This window comes from Macrosteles quadrilineatus, unplaced genomic scaffold (genome assembly GCF_028750875.1).
Source record: "Macrosteles quadrilineatus isolate MER2022 unplaced genomic scaffold, UCM_ALF_1.0 Scaffold_4__1_contigs__length_99947679, whole genome shotgun sequence".
Taxonomy (NCBI): Eukaryota; Metazoa; Arthropoda; class Insecta; order Hemiptera; family Cicadellidae; genus Macrosteles; species Macrosteles quadrilineatus.
In genome coordinates, this window is record NW_026542597.1 from 83,626,637 (window position 1) to 83,647,434 (window position 20,798).

The window sequence follows — 20,798 nt, forward strand, 5'->3', positions numbered from 1 at the left end:
AGCCTATATTGAGCATTGAAGCCTTAGCATTTCTTTGATTATCCCGTTTATGTACAAGGAATCGTCCAGTCTTTTGCATTGCTTCCTACGGTTACTAAAAACTGTAGAGAATTGAACTAAACATTTACAAAAAGATAATTTACTCTTACGGAATGTTAAAAAATCACTCCTTAAGTACTTATAAAGTTAGTACAAAATAAACACTACTTAGTAAAAAATCTATTAAAAAATTCTACTTTGTAAAATATGTAAACGTACACAAACCCATCACAAGGATATTAATAGGTTGAATTTCCTGCAAAAAACTGTACAATTCCAGAGGAAAAAAAATATGAAAGAGTTGTCTTTAGGCCTACCGACTAGAAAATGGGTCACCCAGCATGCGTTATGGGTTCTCCTAACCCATTCCAATGTGGGGTTACAACTTCAATTAAATTAGTTTAGTTTAGTTATTTTTCTATCTACATGTTATATACTTTTACAATTTTATTAAAGTCTAAATTATGGGAATGTTCCAACTATCAAGTCGAGTATCATTCTTTGGCACCATTCTACCAGTTACGATTTTGGTTTTGACGTTTTAAAAACCATTAAATGCTAACCGCCAACCGCCGAAGAACTAGAAAAGGCATGAGAAAATTGTAGAATTAACATAAGTTATCACTAATAATCCCACGAGGATAAATATTAATATCACGAGGATAAAGTTAGCATGTTTTACAATGTGGCTTTCAGCACAAATAATCCTAAATAAAATATACCGATAGTGTTATAACTTTGGTACTTTATTAAACACACACCTTTTCCAGTTCTTCTTGGCTATTTGTTAATAACAAAATTTGACAGTAAACAAAATTCAATCAGTCTTAAATTATATTTTAATCAGTCATTTAGACAACCAAATTAATTATTAAATCGAGTGTTCATTAATAAATTATGAAGCCGTCTGACATAAAAGTAGACATGTAAATTGAAAACAGCCTATTAAAAAAGAACATGTGATTGTCGATAAAAATATATTTATTTTACATAAACCATATGTCATCATTTGGATAGTAGTCTTACGCATTCCATGATATATTAAGAAGAATCAAAGATAGTTTCTAAAGCTTGCTTTAAACTAAAGTATGGATTTTTATTTTCAATTATAACCATCTTTATAAGGGTTTGGTACCTTCAAAACCTTTAAAAATCAGGAAATTTCAATATTGGATTATTTTTATTTTTGATAAAGAAACTGTATTTTTAATGAAATATAAGAAACAAAAGAATATGAATCTGTCAAGAAGAGTATTTCTTCTTTCATTGGGTTTCAGATACTAAGATTTATATGGTTTGAAACAAATTGTTTCCATACCACCAATATATTTTTAAAATCACTGTAGAGGGATTTTACACTTATGAAAATTTAATGTCAATGCACAATTGTTATTCCTGTTATGCCCTGAGATGTATATTGCAGTTCATTTACAAAATCTAAATAATTCAGTGATGAAATGCGTGTTAACCTTCCAAAATCTACACATATATATTTTTAAGAATGAGATATTTCAACAATGTTACGAGGGTAACGTGATTCATATTTGTCCAAGATCAAATTTCCAGTGCAAACAACAGGATTAATATTATTCTGAAATATAATGTGACTTCAGTAATAGACAATGAAAATTATTTGTTAGATCGTTAATTATATTTTATGTAAAATATTTATTCATAGAGTAAACAAACTTTTACCTTTTCATTTAGATGAGTTTAGAATATAAAGGACATTTTATGATTAATAATATAAAATTTTGTTACGTTATAAAACTACTAGACTATTTTCACAAGCAATCAGTGTTTAATAATTAATTATCATTAGCATATACAATTAACAAATGCATTTTTTTTTAATAAACGCCAGTGGTATTTCAATCACATTACACTTGTCATAAGTTGCAAAACCAATATGGCTTCTGAGTGTGTGAATGTGACACTGATGGAGAAGCAACTGTATAATTAATTGAGCAAAATGTAATTGAAAGAGTTCGGCCCCTGATAGTTCATCCTTTACAACAAATTGTGATTTGGAAGATCAAATAAGGAGAATCACCCTATCCCGTATCGTAATCTAAATTCCACTAAGACTATCTATACATTAACGATGATCGTAAACATAAGACTTATAATAAAATGACACAGCCTTATTCGTAACAACACACTGGAAATACGATAATAGAGTAGTCGATTCACTTGGTCACTTCTCCGTGTATACGGGTAATAACGGATCGATAGATTATTTATAATCAATATGACTATAACCTATGAATGAATACAAAAGTATAAAGAAAACAACGAGAAGGGATTAAACTATCACGGTGACAAACGAGACGCGGTTTATTATCAACCGTTATTTATTAGAATAAGGTACTGAGGTATTAGCACCTTTCCGACCCACTAGACTGACGATTGCTTTGATAGGTTGGAGGAGTGCTGTCTCGCTGGATCTATCACTTGCAGATCTCTGTGCGATGAGTTCGGATGTCTGTTTCTGCCGCAAGCCACGACCGATGGGCTCGACACAGACACAATGTGACCATCCCTCACCTCCATGTCTACAGAAACTCTGTGTCTACGCTTGGCAGGAGGAATGTGTCGTTTGCGCTTCGACACACGAGGGATGGTGTTTGGTGTTGAAGGGGGTTCGGGATTATCCAAAGACGAAGAGGAACCGTCACTAGGTGGACTTCTCGCTAACGAATAGTAGGAATAACATTTTGAACGAGCTATAGATTTTGAACTGCGTTCCCGATCTCGATCTCTTCTTTCCAAGAGTTCAGATACGTCTCGATGTTCGTGGCTGACAGGTGTAGGTGTGGAATAGTAAGGCGTCTTTAAACCCGACCGAGAGAATTTTGAGCGTTCTACTTTTTGTTTAGGAGCTGTTGTGCTTGTAGGGCTGGATACGTTGGAGTAGTACGTGTGATGTGCCATTCGCTGCTTAGGTGGGGGTTTGGACTGTCCATCGTCTGACTCACTGTAAGGTGAATCGTAATCGTCAAACGACCTTTGACTCACTTTGAAGATCCCAGATCCTCTTTTTTGTTGAAATGTGTCGACGGAATCTGCCGAACTTTTGCGACTAGACAACATCTCGGTTGAAAGAGACAACCCAAAATCACCTGCAAGGGAACTATCGTCTGATTTCACAGCGCACGAGTAATACTGACAATGTTTTACAGTGCTTGTGCTGCTAGAGAAATCAGAAACTCCGACGGAAGTATCTTCACTAGCAGAGTTAGCGTACATCCCCGAAGAAGTTTTTGGCCTTTTTGCCAATTTAACAGTTGTTTCGTCCTGTACTGAAGATTCATCGAATCCTGTGAATTCTTCTTGAAGTGTTTTATTTTCATCAGTATCACTCTCGGCCTCAGCTTCATTGTCCATCTCCGCTGAGTCTACAACTACTTTGGTAGCTTCTTCGGGTTTTATTTCCATGTAAAATGTTTCAACGTGGCTAACAACTGGTGTATCAAAGGGTGATGAGTTCGGAGGAGAAGGCCACTCGTCTTCACCGACTGGCAATAAAGGCGGAGGAATTTTAAAACCGAGTTTTCCTTCAAGAGTGTCATCTTCTTCTACATCATCAGGTTCTTTGGGTAAAGGAGGCAAGTCAGGCAGAGGTTGGTCCTCTGGGTTGGGGCCTGAAGGAGGGTCAGATGAGAGACTTGGTTGCCGATCGCTAGAGAGTAAAGATTCGTCGTCAACTGACAGAGATCGCGATGAGGGCTTTGTTGAAATATCGTCTTCAAAGTCCGATCGCTCCTGCTCTGATGTAGTACTTCTTTCACTGATTCGAGAAAGTGTTCTAGACAAGCCAAACATACCACCAGTGTACCCACTTATAATCATCTCAGCACCCGTCATCGAGTATCCAAACCCTGAGGGGAAATCATCCTGACCATTGGAATGACTTGAACCTTCCTCCTCATCAGCGTAATGCCCTGTATCATCAGGAGGAAATATCGCTTCTTCGAGGCTTGAACTTCCTGAACTTTCCAGAGGGAAAGGCTTCCATGTGGATGACAATTCAACCTGCTTAATAGACGATGAACTGGACGGTTCATCGTCAAAACTCCTTTTCTCAGGTATCATTCTAATGCCAGAAGTCGATGGTTCTTCTAACGGCTCAATAACTTCCATAAAATCCTTTATTGTTCTTTCAAGTTTTTCCGAATCTTTCACAATAAGTACTTTAGACACATCTGTATTCTCGTCCAACTCTACTTTCAAAGAATCACTTCTATCAGTCTTATCTTCATTGTCTTGGTTATCGCTACTTTTCACCTCTCCAGGTTCTGAATCTTCGCCTATTTGTCTAATATCCTCAACAGACACCCAACATTCATCTTCTGTTGTAGAAACCACCTCTGCTGCATGTTTGGGCGACTCTTGGTGATCCTCCATTATATCACTTCCTCCACTTTCAACTAGTTTTACATCTTCCACTTTTGTACTACTAACATCAGGTTCGTCTTCCTTTTCTATAATGAAAGTCTCATCTTCATAATCTTTAGAAGTAAAATCTATATCTTCTATCTCCATGGTTGGAACAGGCTGATTTTCACCTTCATCAGAAGTCCAAATATCGACAGAGTAACTTTTTGTGTTTTTGAACGAATCCAACCTTTCTTGACGAGTGCTGGGTCTTCTCTCGGCCGATGGTGACATGGGAGGTTCTATTATAGTCGGAGAAAGAGGTGGTTTAGGAGAGGACGGAGTGGGTGATAAGGGTGAAGGAGAAAGTGGAGCAGGAGATAAGGCTCCTGGTGTCCTTGAAGAAGGAGACATAGGACTTTTAAATGGGGATGGAGGCAAATCCATAATGGGAGAACAAGCTCTATCGGTGATGGGAGACAATGGAGGCAGTGAGACCTTACTGTGGCCACTTTGAACTGTATTGGTAGGTAAAAGATTTTCCTCCTGAAGACTGTCGCCGGCCTTTACCCTGTCGACAACTTCATCTAATTTTTCCAAAGTCACTGTAATATCATCTTGATTTTTTCCTTGTGTCTTTATCTCCTTACTTAGCTCTCCGCCCTCAAGTTTTTCAAGGTTTGGTACTTTAAAATTTGACTCACTGGGTGGTTCATTTTGTCTCTCATCGTCTGGAGTTTCCTTACCTTCTGGACTTCTTTCTTCTATTATAGAATCTTGAAGACACACATTACTGCCTTTGCCGGACTTATATGTACGCAGAGCTTTTTCTTCAAGCTCAACATCTTCCTCATTATCAAGAGTGTCGTCTTTGCTAGAGAAAGATGTGACTGGAGGAAGACGGTGTAAAGATACAACTGGAGCGTCTAAAGATTTACATCTTCTCGATGACGACGGAGATGTCACAGAAGACTGTCTATGGGTTGGAGAGTAAGCAGAACCCTCAGATAAACCAAGCCTCGCAAACAGTACAGGCGACCTCTCTCTTTTATGTGATATCGGAGCAGGAAGGTCTCCAAACTTCTTCCAAGAAGTATCAGGAGATGTAATAGTTTTTTTAGTGTCGGGTTTTTCATCTTTCTGCTTTAAATTGAGGTCTTTAAAATCCCTGTTACTTAATCCAGAATTATTAGCAGATTTAAGAGCTGCATCAGTATTTGGGCTCGGAATCTTCTCCTTCCTTTCGTTGGTTTGCAATGTTTTGTCATCAGCTTTAGGTTTTTCAACATTATTTGATTGAAATTCCTTAGGTTTATCAGGAAGCTTTTGTGGTTTATCAGGAACTACTGGTTTATCAAATGATCTCGGAGGCTTGTCTGGTGTTTTCAGTGGCTTCTCATTAGCTGATTGTACTTTTGACTCTCCTGACGTTAGTTTCAGTGGTTTGGTAGGTATTTGTGGTTTTACTGGTATTTTAGGTTTATTTATATCAACAGGCTTTGATGAATCATTGGTTGGATTACTTCTTCTATTGGTTTCAATCTCAACTTCAACCTGAATTTCATTCTTCTCAAATTTTGGTTCATCCTTTCTTATAGGTTTCTTTTGATCAGGTTTTGTTTTTTTCTTGTCGTCTTTACCATCAGATTTACTTCGAATTAGTCTTCCATCTTTTCCCTTTTCCGATTTTGAATCCTTCTTGTCTTTACCATCTTTTGGGGCATCCAAGCTAGAACTCCTTTTAATATCTTTATCAACTGAATCTTTAGAACCTTTACTTCCAGAAGAACTTCTTTTTTGAAATGCCCTCTTCCTGTTTCCTCTATATTCTACAATAATAACATCCGGATCTGAACTGTCTAATGATGAACTTTTCAATCTGTCTTTTTTATCACAATGGCACAATCCGTCATCACTGTCAATTTTTATAACTTTTACAGCTGAATCTCTCTTTTCAAAAGAAGAATCTTTTCGTAAACCCCCATCTGCACTGTGAACTTGTCTAGACTTGCTTAAAGAACCTTTCTTAGACTTTGTGTCTTCACTCTTTCCTTTTACAAATTCTTTTTTGTTTGTTTTAGGCCTCAGCACTGTATCGTCTGGAACTTGCAATAGATTAGTATTAACTTCATTCTCTGTAGACACTTCTCTACTTACCATTTTAGGAACTTTTTCTTTTTCTAACTCTAATTTTTCTGCCTTTCTCCGGGCTGCAAGAGATTCTGATATTATTTCATCTACCGCTTGTTTCAACTGAATGTCTTCCTCTACGTCTTTGGTTTGGTCAAAGTTTGCTACATTTTTTAAAAGAACGTCATGCAAGTCATCTGCACTCTCAGTTCCCACAGACAAAGACAGGCCTGAATCTTGGGAATTCAGATCAGGTTTGCTTTTAGTTTTTGTAAGAGGGTCTAGATCAACCGGTGTCTTTTTTGGTTTTGAAATGTCTTTTGGGGCAGTTCCTGGCAATTTAACTGGGGACCTCCTTCCTGAAATTGGACTCAGTTTGTGAGGTGACAGAAGTAGAGGAGAGATACTTTCAGTCCCATTCATATGGTGTCGCTTGTGCAGCGTGTAAGGAATATCCACTGCACTTTTACTACCACAAGGTATATCAAGGGAACTACTTTTCATATCATCACCTAGATAAGATGAAGGGTCAATAGACGGTTCAGTAGGAGTTAGATCTATTGACTTCTGGTGCAACAATCTTGCACGGTGCTGTCTCGCAACTCTCCAGAAATCACTGACGTAAGGATCACTTTTGGTTCTTTCAACTGGGTAGTGCATCAAACTACCCTGATTAATTTCATCATCAAAGCCTATTACCATTCCAGGTTTGCACTTTGCGTCAAATTCACCAAACTCGACCGCTCTTCTATAGGCGAATCCTTGCTTGCACTTTTCATTGAACTCCTTGAAATCCAGATCACCGAATCGAGGTTCCACATAGCCCAATCTCTTCTCTACTTCACCTGATCCGTTGTGTCCACTAAAGTCATCGTCCATCACAAACATTTCATCGTCAAGCATCTGATCTCCGGTAGAGTCGATACTACAAGACCGTGATTCAGCATATAAATCTTCTCGTTCTAAAAGCTCGTAAGAGTCATGGCTTAAATCGTCATGACTCAGTATCATTTCCTCTCTCGAACTTCCAGTATCAATGACTAAAACACTCCCTCCAGGCTCCAAAACTCCTTCTTCGTTTCCTCCGCTTTCGGTGGACAAACTACTCGTGGTACCGGGATAGCTGCTAGAGTACACTTTGGTCTCGACCGGCTCAACTCCACTGCGATCCAAAGACGGAGTCTTACTTCCGGCAATACTATAACAAGACCTTTGCATTTCATCGTACCGTGTCACCGGCGCGTCGGTTCGTTCAATTTTAACTTCCATGGGTCTTGTTTTTTCCCCTATCAACTCTTTGCAACTGGCCGACCGTTGCAGCGTATACCGTTTGTCCACAGTGACCGGTTCCTCAAAGTCTTCGATATCCACGATGTCCGTCTGACTGGATCGGTTTTCCTTGTATGCGCGTGTAGAACTTCTACGAGACGAAGGGAGGGAGTCGAAGCCCTCCCCGCAGTGGCGACAGAACGACTCGGTCAAGCTGGACTGGGGCGAACTAGTGTAAGGCTGACCTGGTGTAAACGTAGCGCGGCTGTCGATAGCTGTACGCTCCGCAATCGCTGTCGTCGTCTGTTGATTGGTCGTCTGTTGCTGGCGGCGAACAATCGGGCTCTGAGAACCCGCCGGGCCCACCCCCGCTAGACTCATCGAGCCGCATGACAGGGACACTGCAAAACACACATAAATGCATCAAAAAGAATTATTTTTAGCCCGGGATTATTTTAAACATTATTTTAGGCTAGGCCTAGATAAGGTTATGGCATCACTAGATAAAATCCATAGGTGATTGGCAGGATTTGAACCTGAGACCGAAGTCCCAAGCTCTCCCCCTAGACCAGCTTGCTCCCCTCAATTAGTTGAACACAAATGAATACTAGACATTGATATAAAAACACAAAGAGTTAAACAATTCTTCCATAAAAATACCAAAGAGAAATGAGATTATTAAATTGCCATTGTTAATATCATGCATATCAAGTTTGTTAACAAATACAATGATTGAAATAAGAGTCAGCAATTTAGAAACATACTTTTAAATACGTTGATTCTTGTTAAAAACCGCTAACAGGTTCATTTTTTTAAAAAGTTAAAGTTATAAGACAAAATACCCAAACAGCATGGCGTCTAATCCCTGCAAAGATGTTGTTCCAAAAACACTATGCCATGCAGCCTTCCTTGACATTATGGACGCATTTTTGATTGTACGATATAATTTAATTGTTCATTGCCATTGCGTTCACAATAAATATTTTTGTCCCATTTTAAGAATTACATATAAAAGTAAGCAGCTTTTTCTTTAGCCAAGCTAAATATGTACAGCGAGAAATTAAACTCCGTCCAACTTTTGCTCTATTCCCTTAAAATGTTTCTACAGTTATGAATTTCAAAGGTCGCAATGCATCTGAAAAATACAAAAAGAAAGCTAGAATACATCAGATTCCCACAAGGGTGCAATACAGACGGGGTGAGAAAGAGAGAATGATAGAGAGAGAGAGAGAAGTAGTAAGAAAGAGAGAATAGAGGGAGAGAGCTAGCATGCAGGCAACATACCGATGGAACTGTCTCCTAGGGGTAGGAGGGGGTGGGCTGAAATACTCCCCCCTACGTTTGTAGCCACCGACGAGTGAACTGAAGAAGAGTGCCGGAATGATTGAGACCTGTAAACCACCAATTTTACGTTTTAGTTACGTTTTTATTGCTAGTTTAAATTTTCTAAATTATTTAAATTGCTTTACATAATTTTATCATCGAAATTAACACAATTGGTTTTTACTGTGTAAACCGCCATGTTATGTTTTAGTTATGTGTTTATTGCTAGTTTAAATTGTTGTTTGTTTAGTGAGTGGTTTTATCATTGGTATTACTTGCTGGTCATTTTCTAGCAGTGTTATGTTTGTGATTGTTATTCAAACATATGGTTTAAAAAATACACTATACAATTTTTAGTTTTGTTGAAGGATATATGAGCTAGAACAGGATTTTGATTTTTAGGAATCAGGGGGGAAGCAGCTAGCTTAGTTGAGAAATCAAAATAAAAAACAGATAGGCCAGATCACATTGAATAACATAAATACATAAATAAATTTATAAAGAAACACAGCACTGTATTACCATTACCAGTGTATCAGCACGCAAGGTTGCCAAGGGAAACAAATATTGCGTGTTTTGTATTTTTTTTGTCTACAAAGTGTACTATGGCTTATAGGATTTTAATTGGAATTCAAGTGTGTTTTTGTTTTGTACCATTTTTTGGGATCTTTAATGTGTAGTAAAGATTATTAATTATTAATTTTGGCTACAAAATTTCCTGGTTACACTACACCTTAGAGTGTGTGAAATACATGAATTCATTTGTATGAATAAAATTAGGTGTGTCCTACTATTGTAAAATTGAAAAATGATGAATGTATAACTTTACCTATATAACACGTAAAATTCTGAAGATGTATTTACTGTCAACTGATGGTATTGGAATGATTATGTTAAAAGGGAGAATTTATAAAAAATATTTATAGCAGATAATCATATAATTTCATAACTAGATCCAGAATTGTAATTATATTACTTCATAGGTTCACACGTCATAAAAATTGAGTTTTGTAATATTTAATAAATACTGTAACATGCTGTAATATGCTAAAAGCCGTTATTTTAAAACGTTCAATCAAAAATATCTTCTCATTCTAATTAATTAATATTGTTGCCTATCGTAGAGTGTTTTAGAGTACTGTTTTGTTGTTACAAAATAAAGCCAAATCATCCAAAGATTACTGAATTGGACTAAAACTTAATCACACATTATTTATTTATTTTTAAAATCATTTACTTCAGTAATAATTTATTTATGTATAGCAATAACACATCAAACAATATAAAATAGGTATATCTGATAGGTTCATACATTAAAACTAAAATAAGTAAAGCTAGGAAAATTATGTACTTTTCTAAATTTTAAAAGACAAAAATATAATACAAAAAGCTAAATTATTAGCTGGTTTGGTGGAAGACACTTTTTACTGAAAAAAGTGGTAACTGTCTTCTTTTAAGTTTTTATGACCAATAATCTGTCATAAAGGAGGAATGCACAATTGGCCTTTAAGAATTTCTGTTTTGATCTTTGGAGTTTGAAAAAAAAACTTCTATTGGCACATTTCACCTTTTCCTCCTCCCTACATCAACTATCTTTTCAGCATTCAAAAAGATGTGTGTAACCATTAAATGCTAATTAATCACAGACATTACAATTACTCATTTTTTTTATAAATGCTTGCTTACACTTTAACACAGTATTTATAAAAACACCTTGTACAAGACCTGGTTAACCTACATAACGTTCAGTAATGAGGATTCATTCATTGCATGATAAGGGGTTCATTAGGTAAGTACTGTAGCTTTCCTTCAAAGCTCTACTATATTAATTTCCTAAAGAACCAAAACTTAACGAAATGCCACAAATAAGTTAGAGTAAATTGCATAATAACTCTTTTAACTAAATGAAAAATATTGGTTTCTCAATCTTTTAAATGCTTTGCTATAATTTTAATATATCTTAGATACTAGAGATTATAATGCTAAACACAGTTGTTAATTATCAAAATTACTATAAAAAATCAAAATTATTAAATATGTATTTGAAATATCTGTTACTGTCTACACATCTGTTTAAATTATTAAGTCGACATGTATAAATAACTTTGCAAAAACTTTAAAAACAAATGCAACATCTAAATTCATAACAGATTCAAAGTTTACAAGATTACAATACATAAAAAATAACAAACCTGGACCATGAAAGGGGACATTTATTGTTCGGCACTGCAATGGGTAAACTGCAAAACTGCTTCATCCACAATGTATATAGGAACAATCATGACATAAGGGTAAAATATCCTGAAATAAGCAGAATACAAACACGAAGAGCGGCGTAGAAACACAAAGGCTACAAGAACACACGGACACAACAGTTTTGGAGCGTAAAGAGCGACATTTACAGGTGGGGAGGGGAGCAAACGAGCGGCCGCTACTTGTGTAGCGACCGTGCGGGAATCTGATATTACATGCAGTAGTTCTAGACAACCGCTCACCTTTGGAATGTCTGTCTCTTGACGTAGTTCTCTCTGACAAACTCTACGATCTGCTTTTGCGTCTTGCCGCTATACCTGAAAGAACACGTACAGTGATGAGAAACTTGATTCATTCAATTCATTGAATTAGCACCGAAATTGTGTAGAATCTTTGACTTTTGGATAAAGTCACTAAGAGTGCTAGTGTGTGAACTTCTTATTTTCTACCCTATTTTTTTACTGAGATTATTGGTGTGACAAAAAAGATCCTATAGCTTACAAAAAGTCGTCCTATCAGTTTGAATTTTCAGCAGAAATCGGTAATTTACATCAGCGAAATTTGTCGGTGGCTTAGTTAAAAAATGTTCATTTTGAGAAAAAAAGTGACAACTTTAACATGGAGATGGAATGTCTAGTTCTATCTATAGTCAAAGATTGGAAATAATTAATAGGCCAAATATCTGTCTTTAGCAGTTCCAAGTTGTAGACATTATTCTACATGTGTCTATAAGTCTATAAATGTCTACAACTTAAAGCTGTCAACGAAGTATAGCATATTTGTTTGTAAACATTTGCAACTAGCTTGAAAATAAAAGTGAAAACAATAATAAAAAATACTGGACGCTTATTAAGCTACTTTACTTAATAGTAAGATGCAAACCAGAAAAAATGAAAAACAGAACCCAATCATAATACCCGTTTGACTTTATTGATCAGGGTAGAAGCATCTTCACAGACAATCCCATAAACAACCCAACTCATTACAGTAGAACCTCGATAGTTCGACACCCCTTCAGTCCACTAAGTGTCGAGCTTCACTTAGTGGACTGAAGGGGTGTCGAACTATTGGGAGTAAATGGAGTTTAATATACAGGAAAGTAAAAACACAAGTTTTAAGCCTATGTAGAAACCACCCAAATTTATTAAATACTAAAAAGCTTAACAATTTCACTGTTCATTAGACTCAAGTTAACAATAAATGACAAATTAATGTTAAAGTCAGTTTACATCACAATAGTAACCATTAAATATCACTTGACAAAATAGCTCAGCCCGTGTCAAACTATCGAAGGTTTACTGTATTTTGAAAACAAGTTTTACAAAAATATCCACAGTCAGTTCAGAAAGATGGCTTATTTGACAAAGAGAATGATCAAAGATCTGTGAGAGTTATACAATGATGTTTTAAGAATAATTATGGAAATATGTTGGTGATGCTTAGAACCAACTTTGTTTTCAGTGGCCCCAGGATCAAGCAATACTATTAGAATTTTATTTTTGCAATTTTTAACAATAATTATAGACAAGCAACTTTAAAAACATTAGATTATATTTTGAAAAAGGTTGGGAAATACGACATTAAAGCGCTTTGTGAACGAATAGTTCCAAAGTTTAGTAAATATAGCGCCAAAGTATCAAATGCAGGTAATTTACGTAATCCTGAATGTCTATTGCAGCAAAGTCATTCCAAACATAGCATTATCTTTTTTTTTCAAACTCAGAATTCACTAGTTTAGAGTTAATAAAAATACTTTATCAAATATTACAAGCTAGGTTTTTTAACCTCAACGGATCACTTAAAAGTTTGAATAGATTGATGGAATTCGTTACCTAAAGGATGAACCTCGACTCAAAACTCTCGTTCTCTGTCTCGGCACTTTCTTAACGGAAGAACAGCGGAAGAAGCCATGATTTTCGACACATTTCTTCCAGAAGTTCTTACATTCGTTTCGTCCCTCAAAGAAAAATTCGACTGTGTCTTTGTAGTAACCCTGTAATACAAATAAAGGATCACAACTAAATAAATATTCAAAAACTAGCAATAACAAAATATAATTCAAATTCAAGTAGAGCACAACACAGAAACAAATCATCAAGGAAACACACTTGTCAGTATCATACTACTAAAGTGTAGTTAAAAGAATTTCTGCTGTATAGGATAAAAGGTGGAAATTCTGATAACGAATTTCCCATGTAGGAAATAAGCTATTACCGTAGGTAATACAGATTTTTCCCATTTTGAGGTCCTCAGAGGCCAAAGTATCGCCCATTTAAAATATATATTTTGTGTCCATTAGCACAATAACTTAAATACAAATCATTTTGAAAAAATTTGGTGGGTTTCGACAATGTTAAAGTACCGGTAGGTCACCGATAATTAAATGTTTAACTCTGTTTTTTTGACAACAAAATACAATGTAGGCCTACACCCTCTCGTTTGGACAACTGAGAATTGAGCTCTTATTCTAACTAAACATATCTGAATACTTTTTAAAACCACAAATTATGTTAGCAAATTTAGTAAATTGCCTAAAGCACTTGACAACAGAAGTGACTTTATTCACTTGTTGCAATTAAAGCTTTGCAAACTGCACAAGTCATATCGAGGTGGTTGTACATACTATCCAAACTCTCAATGAACCCGAGTGAATCTTCTGAACAATTTCCCTAACATTTTACACACACAGAATCATTAAAAAACTTACGTATCCCTCCGGATGCAGTTTGATCAGAAACCGTTTCCGTTTGAAGCTGATTTTCCTGATTTTCGCCCAGGAGAAGGTGTTGATCTTGGTGTAGTTCTGGAAGACAACGAGGCCCATGTGGGCGACTGACAGGTTTAGAGGCACACCTTCGTGGTCCTGCGGAACGAACAACAATCATTCACACAATATGATCTTGCAAATCATGCAATAGACATGGTCAATATAAAATAAACGCCATCAGCAAACTGACTCATACAACATATACTTACTCCCATTAGCTTGACAAATACCCTTATAATGGGTGAGAGGTGGGAGTAACTGTATTTTAAATTACAAAAATTGCAATAGCCTTTGAACCATATATTTTACAGCAATGGGGATTGTACCAATTTGTTTAGAGTTGAAGAAGATAATGGAAATAGAAGTTACAAAACTGTGCTTTAACTACCTGCTACTCATTTCTTAAGTAAGTTTGATGTGTATCCATTCCTTATACCTTAATGTATTCTTAAGACATTCTTTTTCGGACAAAAAATTCACATAAAGTCTATTGAAGTAAGAGGATGGCAAAGTACAGTGAGCCACTTAAAGATGATAACAAGAAAATTACTCACCGATACCACAAAAACCATGTTACAAAACTGATGCATAATTAATTTAGGAAACAAAATACATTTTTAACATATTTCCATATGTCTTCAGAGTAAAATTTGTAGTGAAAAAGTATTGAAATTAAAGAAAAGCGATTACTTTTAAACTACTTAAAAAAGGGTCTTTACCTTAGCTGCATGCATTTTCATGCCGTACAGTTCACATCTACGAGCAGTTTCTAGAAGATTTAGGTCCGCTTCTGCAGGTGACTGGCCACTGAAATAAGGAAATAAATTAGGCAAATATAAAGAATATTGTCTTTATGTTCAGATTTTGGAATGTACGCCAAGGAAATTCATTCATTAGGATTAGACGAAAGAACTTACTATAAACATAAGTCAAGTCAATAATTTATTTTCAAAAAACGTTTACAGATCCATCAAAGTGCCGCTTGCACTAGAAAGTCTTGACTAACCTTACCAAGAGCAAAACAAGTTGGCAGTAGTGCCAGCCATAAATATTCTTTCTTGATCAGTACTGATAATTGAGTTACTTCATTTGACCGTACCACCTCCATCCAGAAAGTGACAATTCGCATTTGCTCCGCCTAAGACTATCACCGCCATCTTACCTTCAGAGCGTTCCTACACTCAGTCGCATCTAGCTACGGTAGCCAGAGCATCATATCTCACTTTCTTTGTCTGCAGTGGAATGTAAAAATGTGTGCTGACATTGTACTGTCCCGCCAGATGTAATGTACGCTCTTTGGTCAGAATTTAGTAGGCAACAAACCACAACTGGTGGGATAGTACATAGACAGTGCTCATCAAGCAATCCACTGTAGGCAAAGTAGTAGGAGAGGTGTAATGCACAAGCTAATGAAGCTGGATGCGTACTACTTTACTGAGTAGGGACGCTCTGATGCTAAAGAAGGTGGCAATGGCCCCGCCCTAAGCAGCCCAATGCGAAATTTCTGTTGATTTCTGGATGGCCCCCGTAGTTTATCCTCTTAATTTTCCGAGTCTTTATTTACCAACATTAAGAGTAGTTAATTAATTAATGTAAAGAGAAAAATTATGAACAAGTTATGTTTTGACAACTTACGCATGTTTCTTGTGGTTCTCCATGATCCGCCTCTCAAGGTCGCGGTCTTGGTGCGGCACAAATTTGTACGTGGAGAGATACGAAGGGTCTGGATAATCTTCGGCTACAAAGTCACCACACTCGGCTAGAAGAGAATGCAAAAATTTGATAAAATCTTAAAGAACATTTCAGTGTACATATTCATAGTTAAAAGTATTTGTTTTTAAACCTAGCTCGAGACAATTTAAAAATATTTTCGATAAATCTCTGGCCGAGGCCAGCTTTATTCCAGATAGTTGTTAACATCATAAGCATGATTATAATACTGTAGTTGAAAACAAGCTGAAGGTCACACTTGTCGTAAATATAATAGTTAAAAACCCAATATCTATTTTGAAATAACCTTTTCTGATAGAATGTTTTGTTTTCGGGATGTATTTAAACTGACAGTCATATGATTTAATTGTTTAAAATTACAGTGTAGTTTATCTTATTGATTTGTTAAGAACAACAAATGGCTGATTGCTCATTGTGTAGAAATAAAATTAGTTTTGTTTACTATTTCTGATCTCTAAGGGCGTTTGAGTCTTGAGTCTCTCAAAATCAGATAACTAAAGACAGTTTAAATAATCCAGAATGTTTAAGGCAAAAAAAAAAAAAAATGTTAAGGCTCTTTAAAGCTTTTACATTCAGCAGAGTCGGAAAGCAATCGGAATAGTTCAGAAGCAAACAGCACACTTTTTGAGCTCAAAAAGAATTCATTACATTTGATTTTCATTTATTCTTTTATTTATGATTTTATATTATAACTAAAATATTAGGAAGCACAATAAAACAAAATTATGGCTCGCCAACCAACAATTTCTAGTTGATGCTCTAAAATAGCGGTATCTTAGCAAGTGTTGTAACAGCTGTTTTAATAAGAGGTTCAGAAATCCAGACTTTTTAATAATCCAGCACCGTCAAAGTCCCCAATGAATTTAGCAAGCGTCTGCTGTATTTCAGCATTTACTTGAACATATGTTTATCTATTATGATGTGAAAGGCTACACTTACCCTGTACAATATAAGACGCCATGAGTGCGGCAGTGTTCTCGTTACACTGTATGTGACCTTGCGCTAGGTCTCGTTTGATCTGAAGACAGAACAGGTACCTTGTGAACTCCTCCTCCAGCTGGGCCGGGTCTGGTGTGTAAAACTTGACACAGAACTGCAGCAGAGGGTCGACCAAAGTGAGGCCTACCTGTCTGGCCAGAGGCTTCTCCAGGTCCAGCCAATACTGTGTCACAACATAGACTTTAGAATTGTAAACGCAATATAAAAGTTCAATATGAAAGTACTCAGAGAACAGGCACGGAATAGGAAAGAGGAGAAGGAGACATTCTAATCATGAATACTTTAAGAAGGTTATAAACCAATCAAGTCATCCTTGGTCTTCAGCTGAGAGCATCAAATTGGTATGTTAGGATATCAATATCATTTAAAAATTTACAATACTGTACCAGACATTTAATTATTACCATGCTAAAATGTGGCATCATGTGGCTCGAAGCTACTGCCCAAATTTGACCAATCTCTCACAGCTTTCGTCTGAATACCCAAATCAAGAGATGGCACTGACTGCTCAAGCCTTTGAATGAAGATTCCACACAAATCAATCACAATTACTACTAAGTGTTCTCGTGGTAACTTACCCTAGTTCCAGTAGGGTCCTGATACTCCAGCCCAAAGTAGTCAGCCTCTAGTAGATGTAGTTGTTTGCATACTTGGTCAAACAACACTCTACCAACGGCCTTCGCCTGTAAACATCATATCACTGGTTAAAACAGCAAAATCAGCAGAAAGAGGAAAATTCACTATCAAATTAAAGTTTTAAACTACCTTCAGTTTTTTTGTGTCTCATTATTTTTGGTGCCTCCTATTGGAAAATAAGCTATAACCCAAGTAAAAAGGTTAAATACCTGTTGCACTGTCAATGATCCGGTATTTAGTCAGCGGTAAAGGTTTCGAACCTTAAGGTTCATTTTCAAACTGTCTACCGAGTTGAAAAAATTCTCTTCATCCCTGCGGTTGCAAAGAGTCGTCAAATACATTTAACAAAAATTTGGCAGAAATTGTAATACTCATAGCGTTGCATGGTGTGGATCAGAAGAAAAGTCATGACTGAGGTACAATCATAAACAGGGATTTAACCTTTTTATTGGGAAAAACGTCTTCCAGAGGCTAAATACCCTAGGTCTCAGGGGTAAGACCTAGACCCGTAACCAGAACTTTCGTTACGGAACTTCGTCAGAACTTTTTCGTTTTGATTTCCTCCAAATGCCAAAAACACCATCGAGCGTCTAACGCACGAAGATCTAACACATGTGACTTATTATCAAGGTTTTACATTTTATCTTGTTTTATTTGTGTTTGTTTGTGTCTGTTTGTGTTAGTGATTTTTAAAGACTTGTAAAATGTACCTACTTTGGGTAATTTTTTTTTTGTTTGTAGAAGAAACCATAAGTGTTGAAATTGGTCGACATTAGACAGCAATTTAATTGGGACAGTAACATAACACAGCCTCTTGTTGATAATTAATTGACAAATTTAATGTATGAACCTAAATAGGTATAGAAATTCAACATACTGTAACAACTAAGAGATATATTTTCCCCAGTGTTATGACGGGGCCGGGAGCGTAGCTAACAATTGAATGTATTCAACAGTAAAGTGGAGGCATTGTCTACCATTGCTGAATAATAGCTGAACCCAGCCTTTACCTGCTCTGCTCTTTCATGCAAGTTACAGTTGTAAATTAACTCAACACATTCTGGGCCGAATGAAGTTTAAAGTTATAAACCTTCAACACACTTCCGTTTAAAAATGGATGATTCTAATTCTACCTTTTGATGCGACTCAGGTCATAAGATTACACTATACAGTAGAACCCCGATTAACGGAAATGAAGGGGGGGAGAGCTGTTTCGGATAAGCGATTTTTCGGTTAACCTGTCATATGCTAAAAATAGCCTATGTATTACCTCGGTGAGTTGGAAAACAACAACGGATTTAGAACAATGTCTTTATAATACAGTATTTTATTTCAGCTACAGAAATGTTACAATGGGTTAGAAAATATTTTAAAGTAAACATCTAAAGCAATTAAAGCATTTTACATTATCTTACTAATATTATGTATTATATATATTTTAGCCCTGTATTATTTTATGAAACCGTTTCGGTTAACCCGGGTTCCAGTTAACTCGAGTTCGGTTAACCGGGATTCTACTGATGTGCTGCAACCAAAATGAAACTGAGTCAACCAAAATTTCAAAAACCGAAAATTCTTAAACTGTCTATCAATACATTTATGAGACAATTATCATTGCAAATAACAAAAATTACACACAGGACCACAACAAATATCTCATTCTTACAATTTAAGAAACAGACGGGAGATTAAACAACACCATATACTACAATTTTTTGGAGGAAAAACGCCAAACCAAGCAGGTAATTGATAAAATACTTCCAAATACTTTAGTCGAAAAAATGGAATATGACTAACAAAGTTCAGTTAATTATTGAGAGAGTATACAATAAACATGGAAATTTATTCCATTGAAGAATTCTCCACCTCCCTTAAATAATTTAGTAATTTAGACAGGAAATGCCAATGATATGTGTTTTGATCAAATTTGGCAAATTTATTACTAACTTTAACACTTTTATCATAAAAAAAACATTTTTCTTCCCTGTAACAGCAAAACCTAGACTCATTAAATCTAATGTTATTCAAAATAGGGAATAAATCAGAAACGTTTGAGGAAATATTTAAGTAAAAATCCAAAATCAGACTAATTGAAATTCGAGTGTACAGGTTTGCTGCAATGGAAGCATATTTTAGTGATAGAATTGTATTGAAGCTGTTCATTGTAGGGCCTACCATATAAATGAAAATAAATAAAGATGTTTGAACATAGATTGAACGCTTGCCACAACTAGCTTGTTATCCACTAACAATAATATCAACAGCAGCCAGTAATCCCAAAGCTACCCCTCCCAACAACCCTTACAACAGAGCTATAACTCATCCACTCACTGTCAAACACAAATGTGCTCAGCGCTCCTCTGTCGTTTATGTCTAATATCAACCATAACCTGTGTAAAATGGTTGGAATACATCCAATACCATTACTGAATGCTAACTTGTTTCAGATTGATTTTCAGTTGTAATAACCATGTATGTGGCAAAGTAATCTTGCAACAACAACAAAAACTCTGGAATGAGTTCTTAGCAAAGAATTTTCTCTTGACAAATTTGTCTTTCATAAACTATTTTAAATCTATTATGTACTCTAGAAAAATAAAAATTGTAAAATGTGTGTGTTTAGTGTTCCAAAAGTTAGTGCTTATATTTTCCAAGGTAAAGCCAAGCATTAAGAGAAATTAATATTGGTTTTATTAAAACCAATATTAGTCATTATTACAGTTCCAGGGCTACTACAATGAATTTTAATTAAGAGAAAGGCCTCAAACCTTTTCCGTTTCAATATTACAGTTATGTAACAATACAAAATTGTTGGTAGCAAGGTGATCTACTAGTAGAGCGTGAGACTTTGGTCCCCAAGGTCCCCGGTTCAAATTCCGGCAATCACCAATGGATTCAAGTGAAAATGCCACAGCCCTCTAGACCCCAGCCTGAAGTAATGTTAGAAACGTTTCTGAGCTACAGCCTTGTCCATAGATGTGAAGGTGGGATATAAAAATACACAATTGCAGTATAAGTTATGCCTCAGATATAAGGCTTAATTAATTTAACTTAAAACTTAGCATACAACAACTTAACCTTAATTAGGATTTAAGATAATTCTTAAATTTTATCCTGAAAAAAACCTAGTGGTAAACATATAACAGAAAAAGGTCTGAGAACTCATTATTCAAAACATTTCTCTGTGGTAAAACTCACTCAATCAATACCACTTCTCCCAATCAAAATTCCTTTTGAACAGTATTGATAACGATTCCAAGATTCCATAACTATC

At 35.9% G+C, this 20,798-nt stretch overlaps 2 protein-coding genes across 2 annotated transcripts in view; both read right to left on the reverse strand.

Annotated features, from left to right (window-relative positions):
• LOC128993355 (FERM, ARHGEF and pleckstrin domain-containing protein 1-like) overlaps positions 1-20,798 on the reverse strand; it is an 80,780-nt gene that overhangs the window by 19,550 nt on the left and 40,432 nt on the right. The window contains exons 4-12 of the mRNA XM_054417201.1: positions 17,467-17,571; positions 16,829-17,051; positions 15,794-15,917; positions 14,878-14,965; positions 14,099-14,254; positions 13,224-13,384; positions 11,634-11,708; positions 9,100-9,206; positions 8,061-8,216 (exon numbers count right to left, since the gene is read on the reverse strand). Coding sequence (XP_054273176.1) covers positions 8,061-8,216; positions 9,100-9,206; positions 11,634-11,708; positions 13,224-13,384; positions 14,099-14,254; positions 14,878-14,965; positions 15,794-15,917; positions 16,829-17,051; positions 17,467-17,571 — 1,195 coding nt within the window. The remainder of the gene's footprint in view (positions 1-8,060; positions 8,217-9,099; positions 9,207-11,633; positions 11,709-13,223; positions 13,385-14,098; positions 14,255-14,877; positions 14,966-15,793; positions 15,918-16,828; positions 17,052-17,466; positions 17,572-20,798) is intronic.
• LOC128993354 (uncharacterized) lies at positions 981-8,044 on the reverse strand. The gene has a single exon (XM_054417200.1). The coding sequence runs from the start codon at positions 7,813-7,815 to the stop codon at positions 2,437-2,439; it is 5,379 nt and encodes a 1,792-aa protein (XP_054273175.1). The 5' UTR covers positions 7,816-8,044; the 3' UTR covers positions 981-2,436.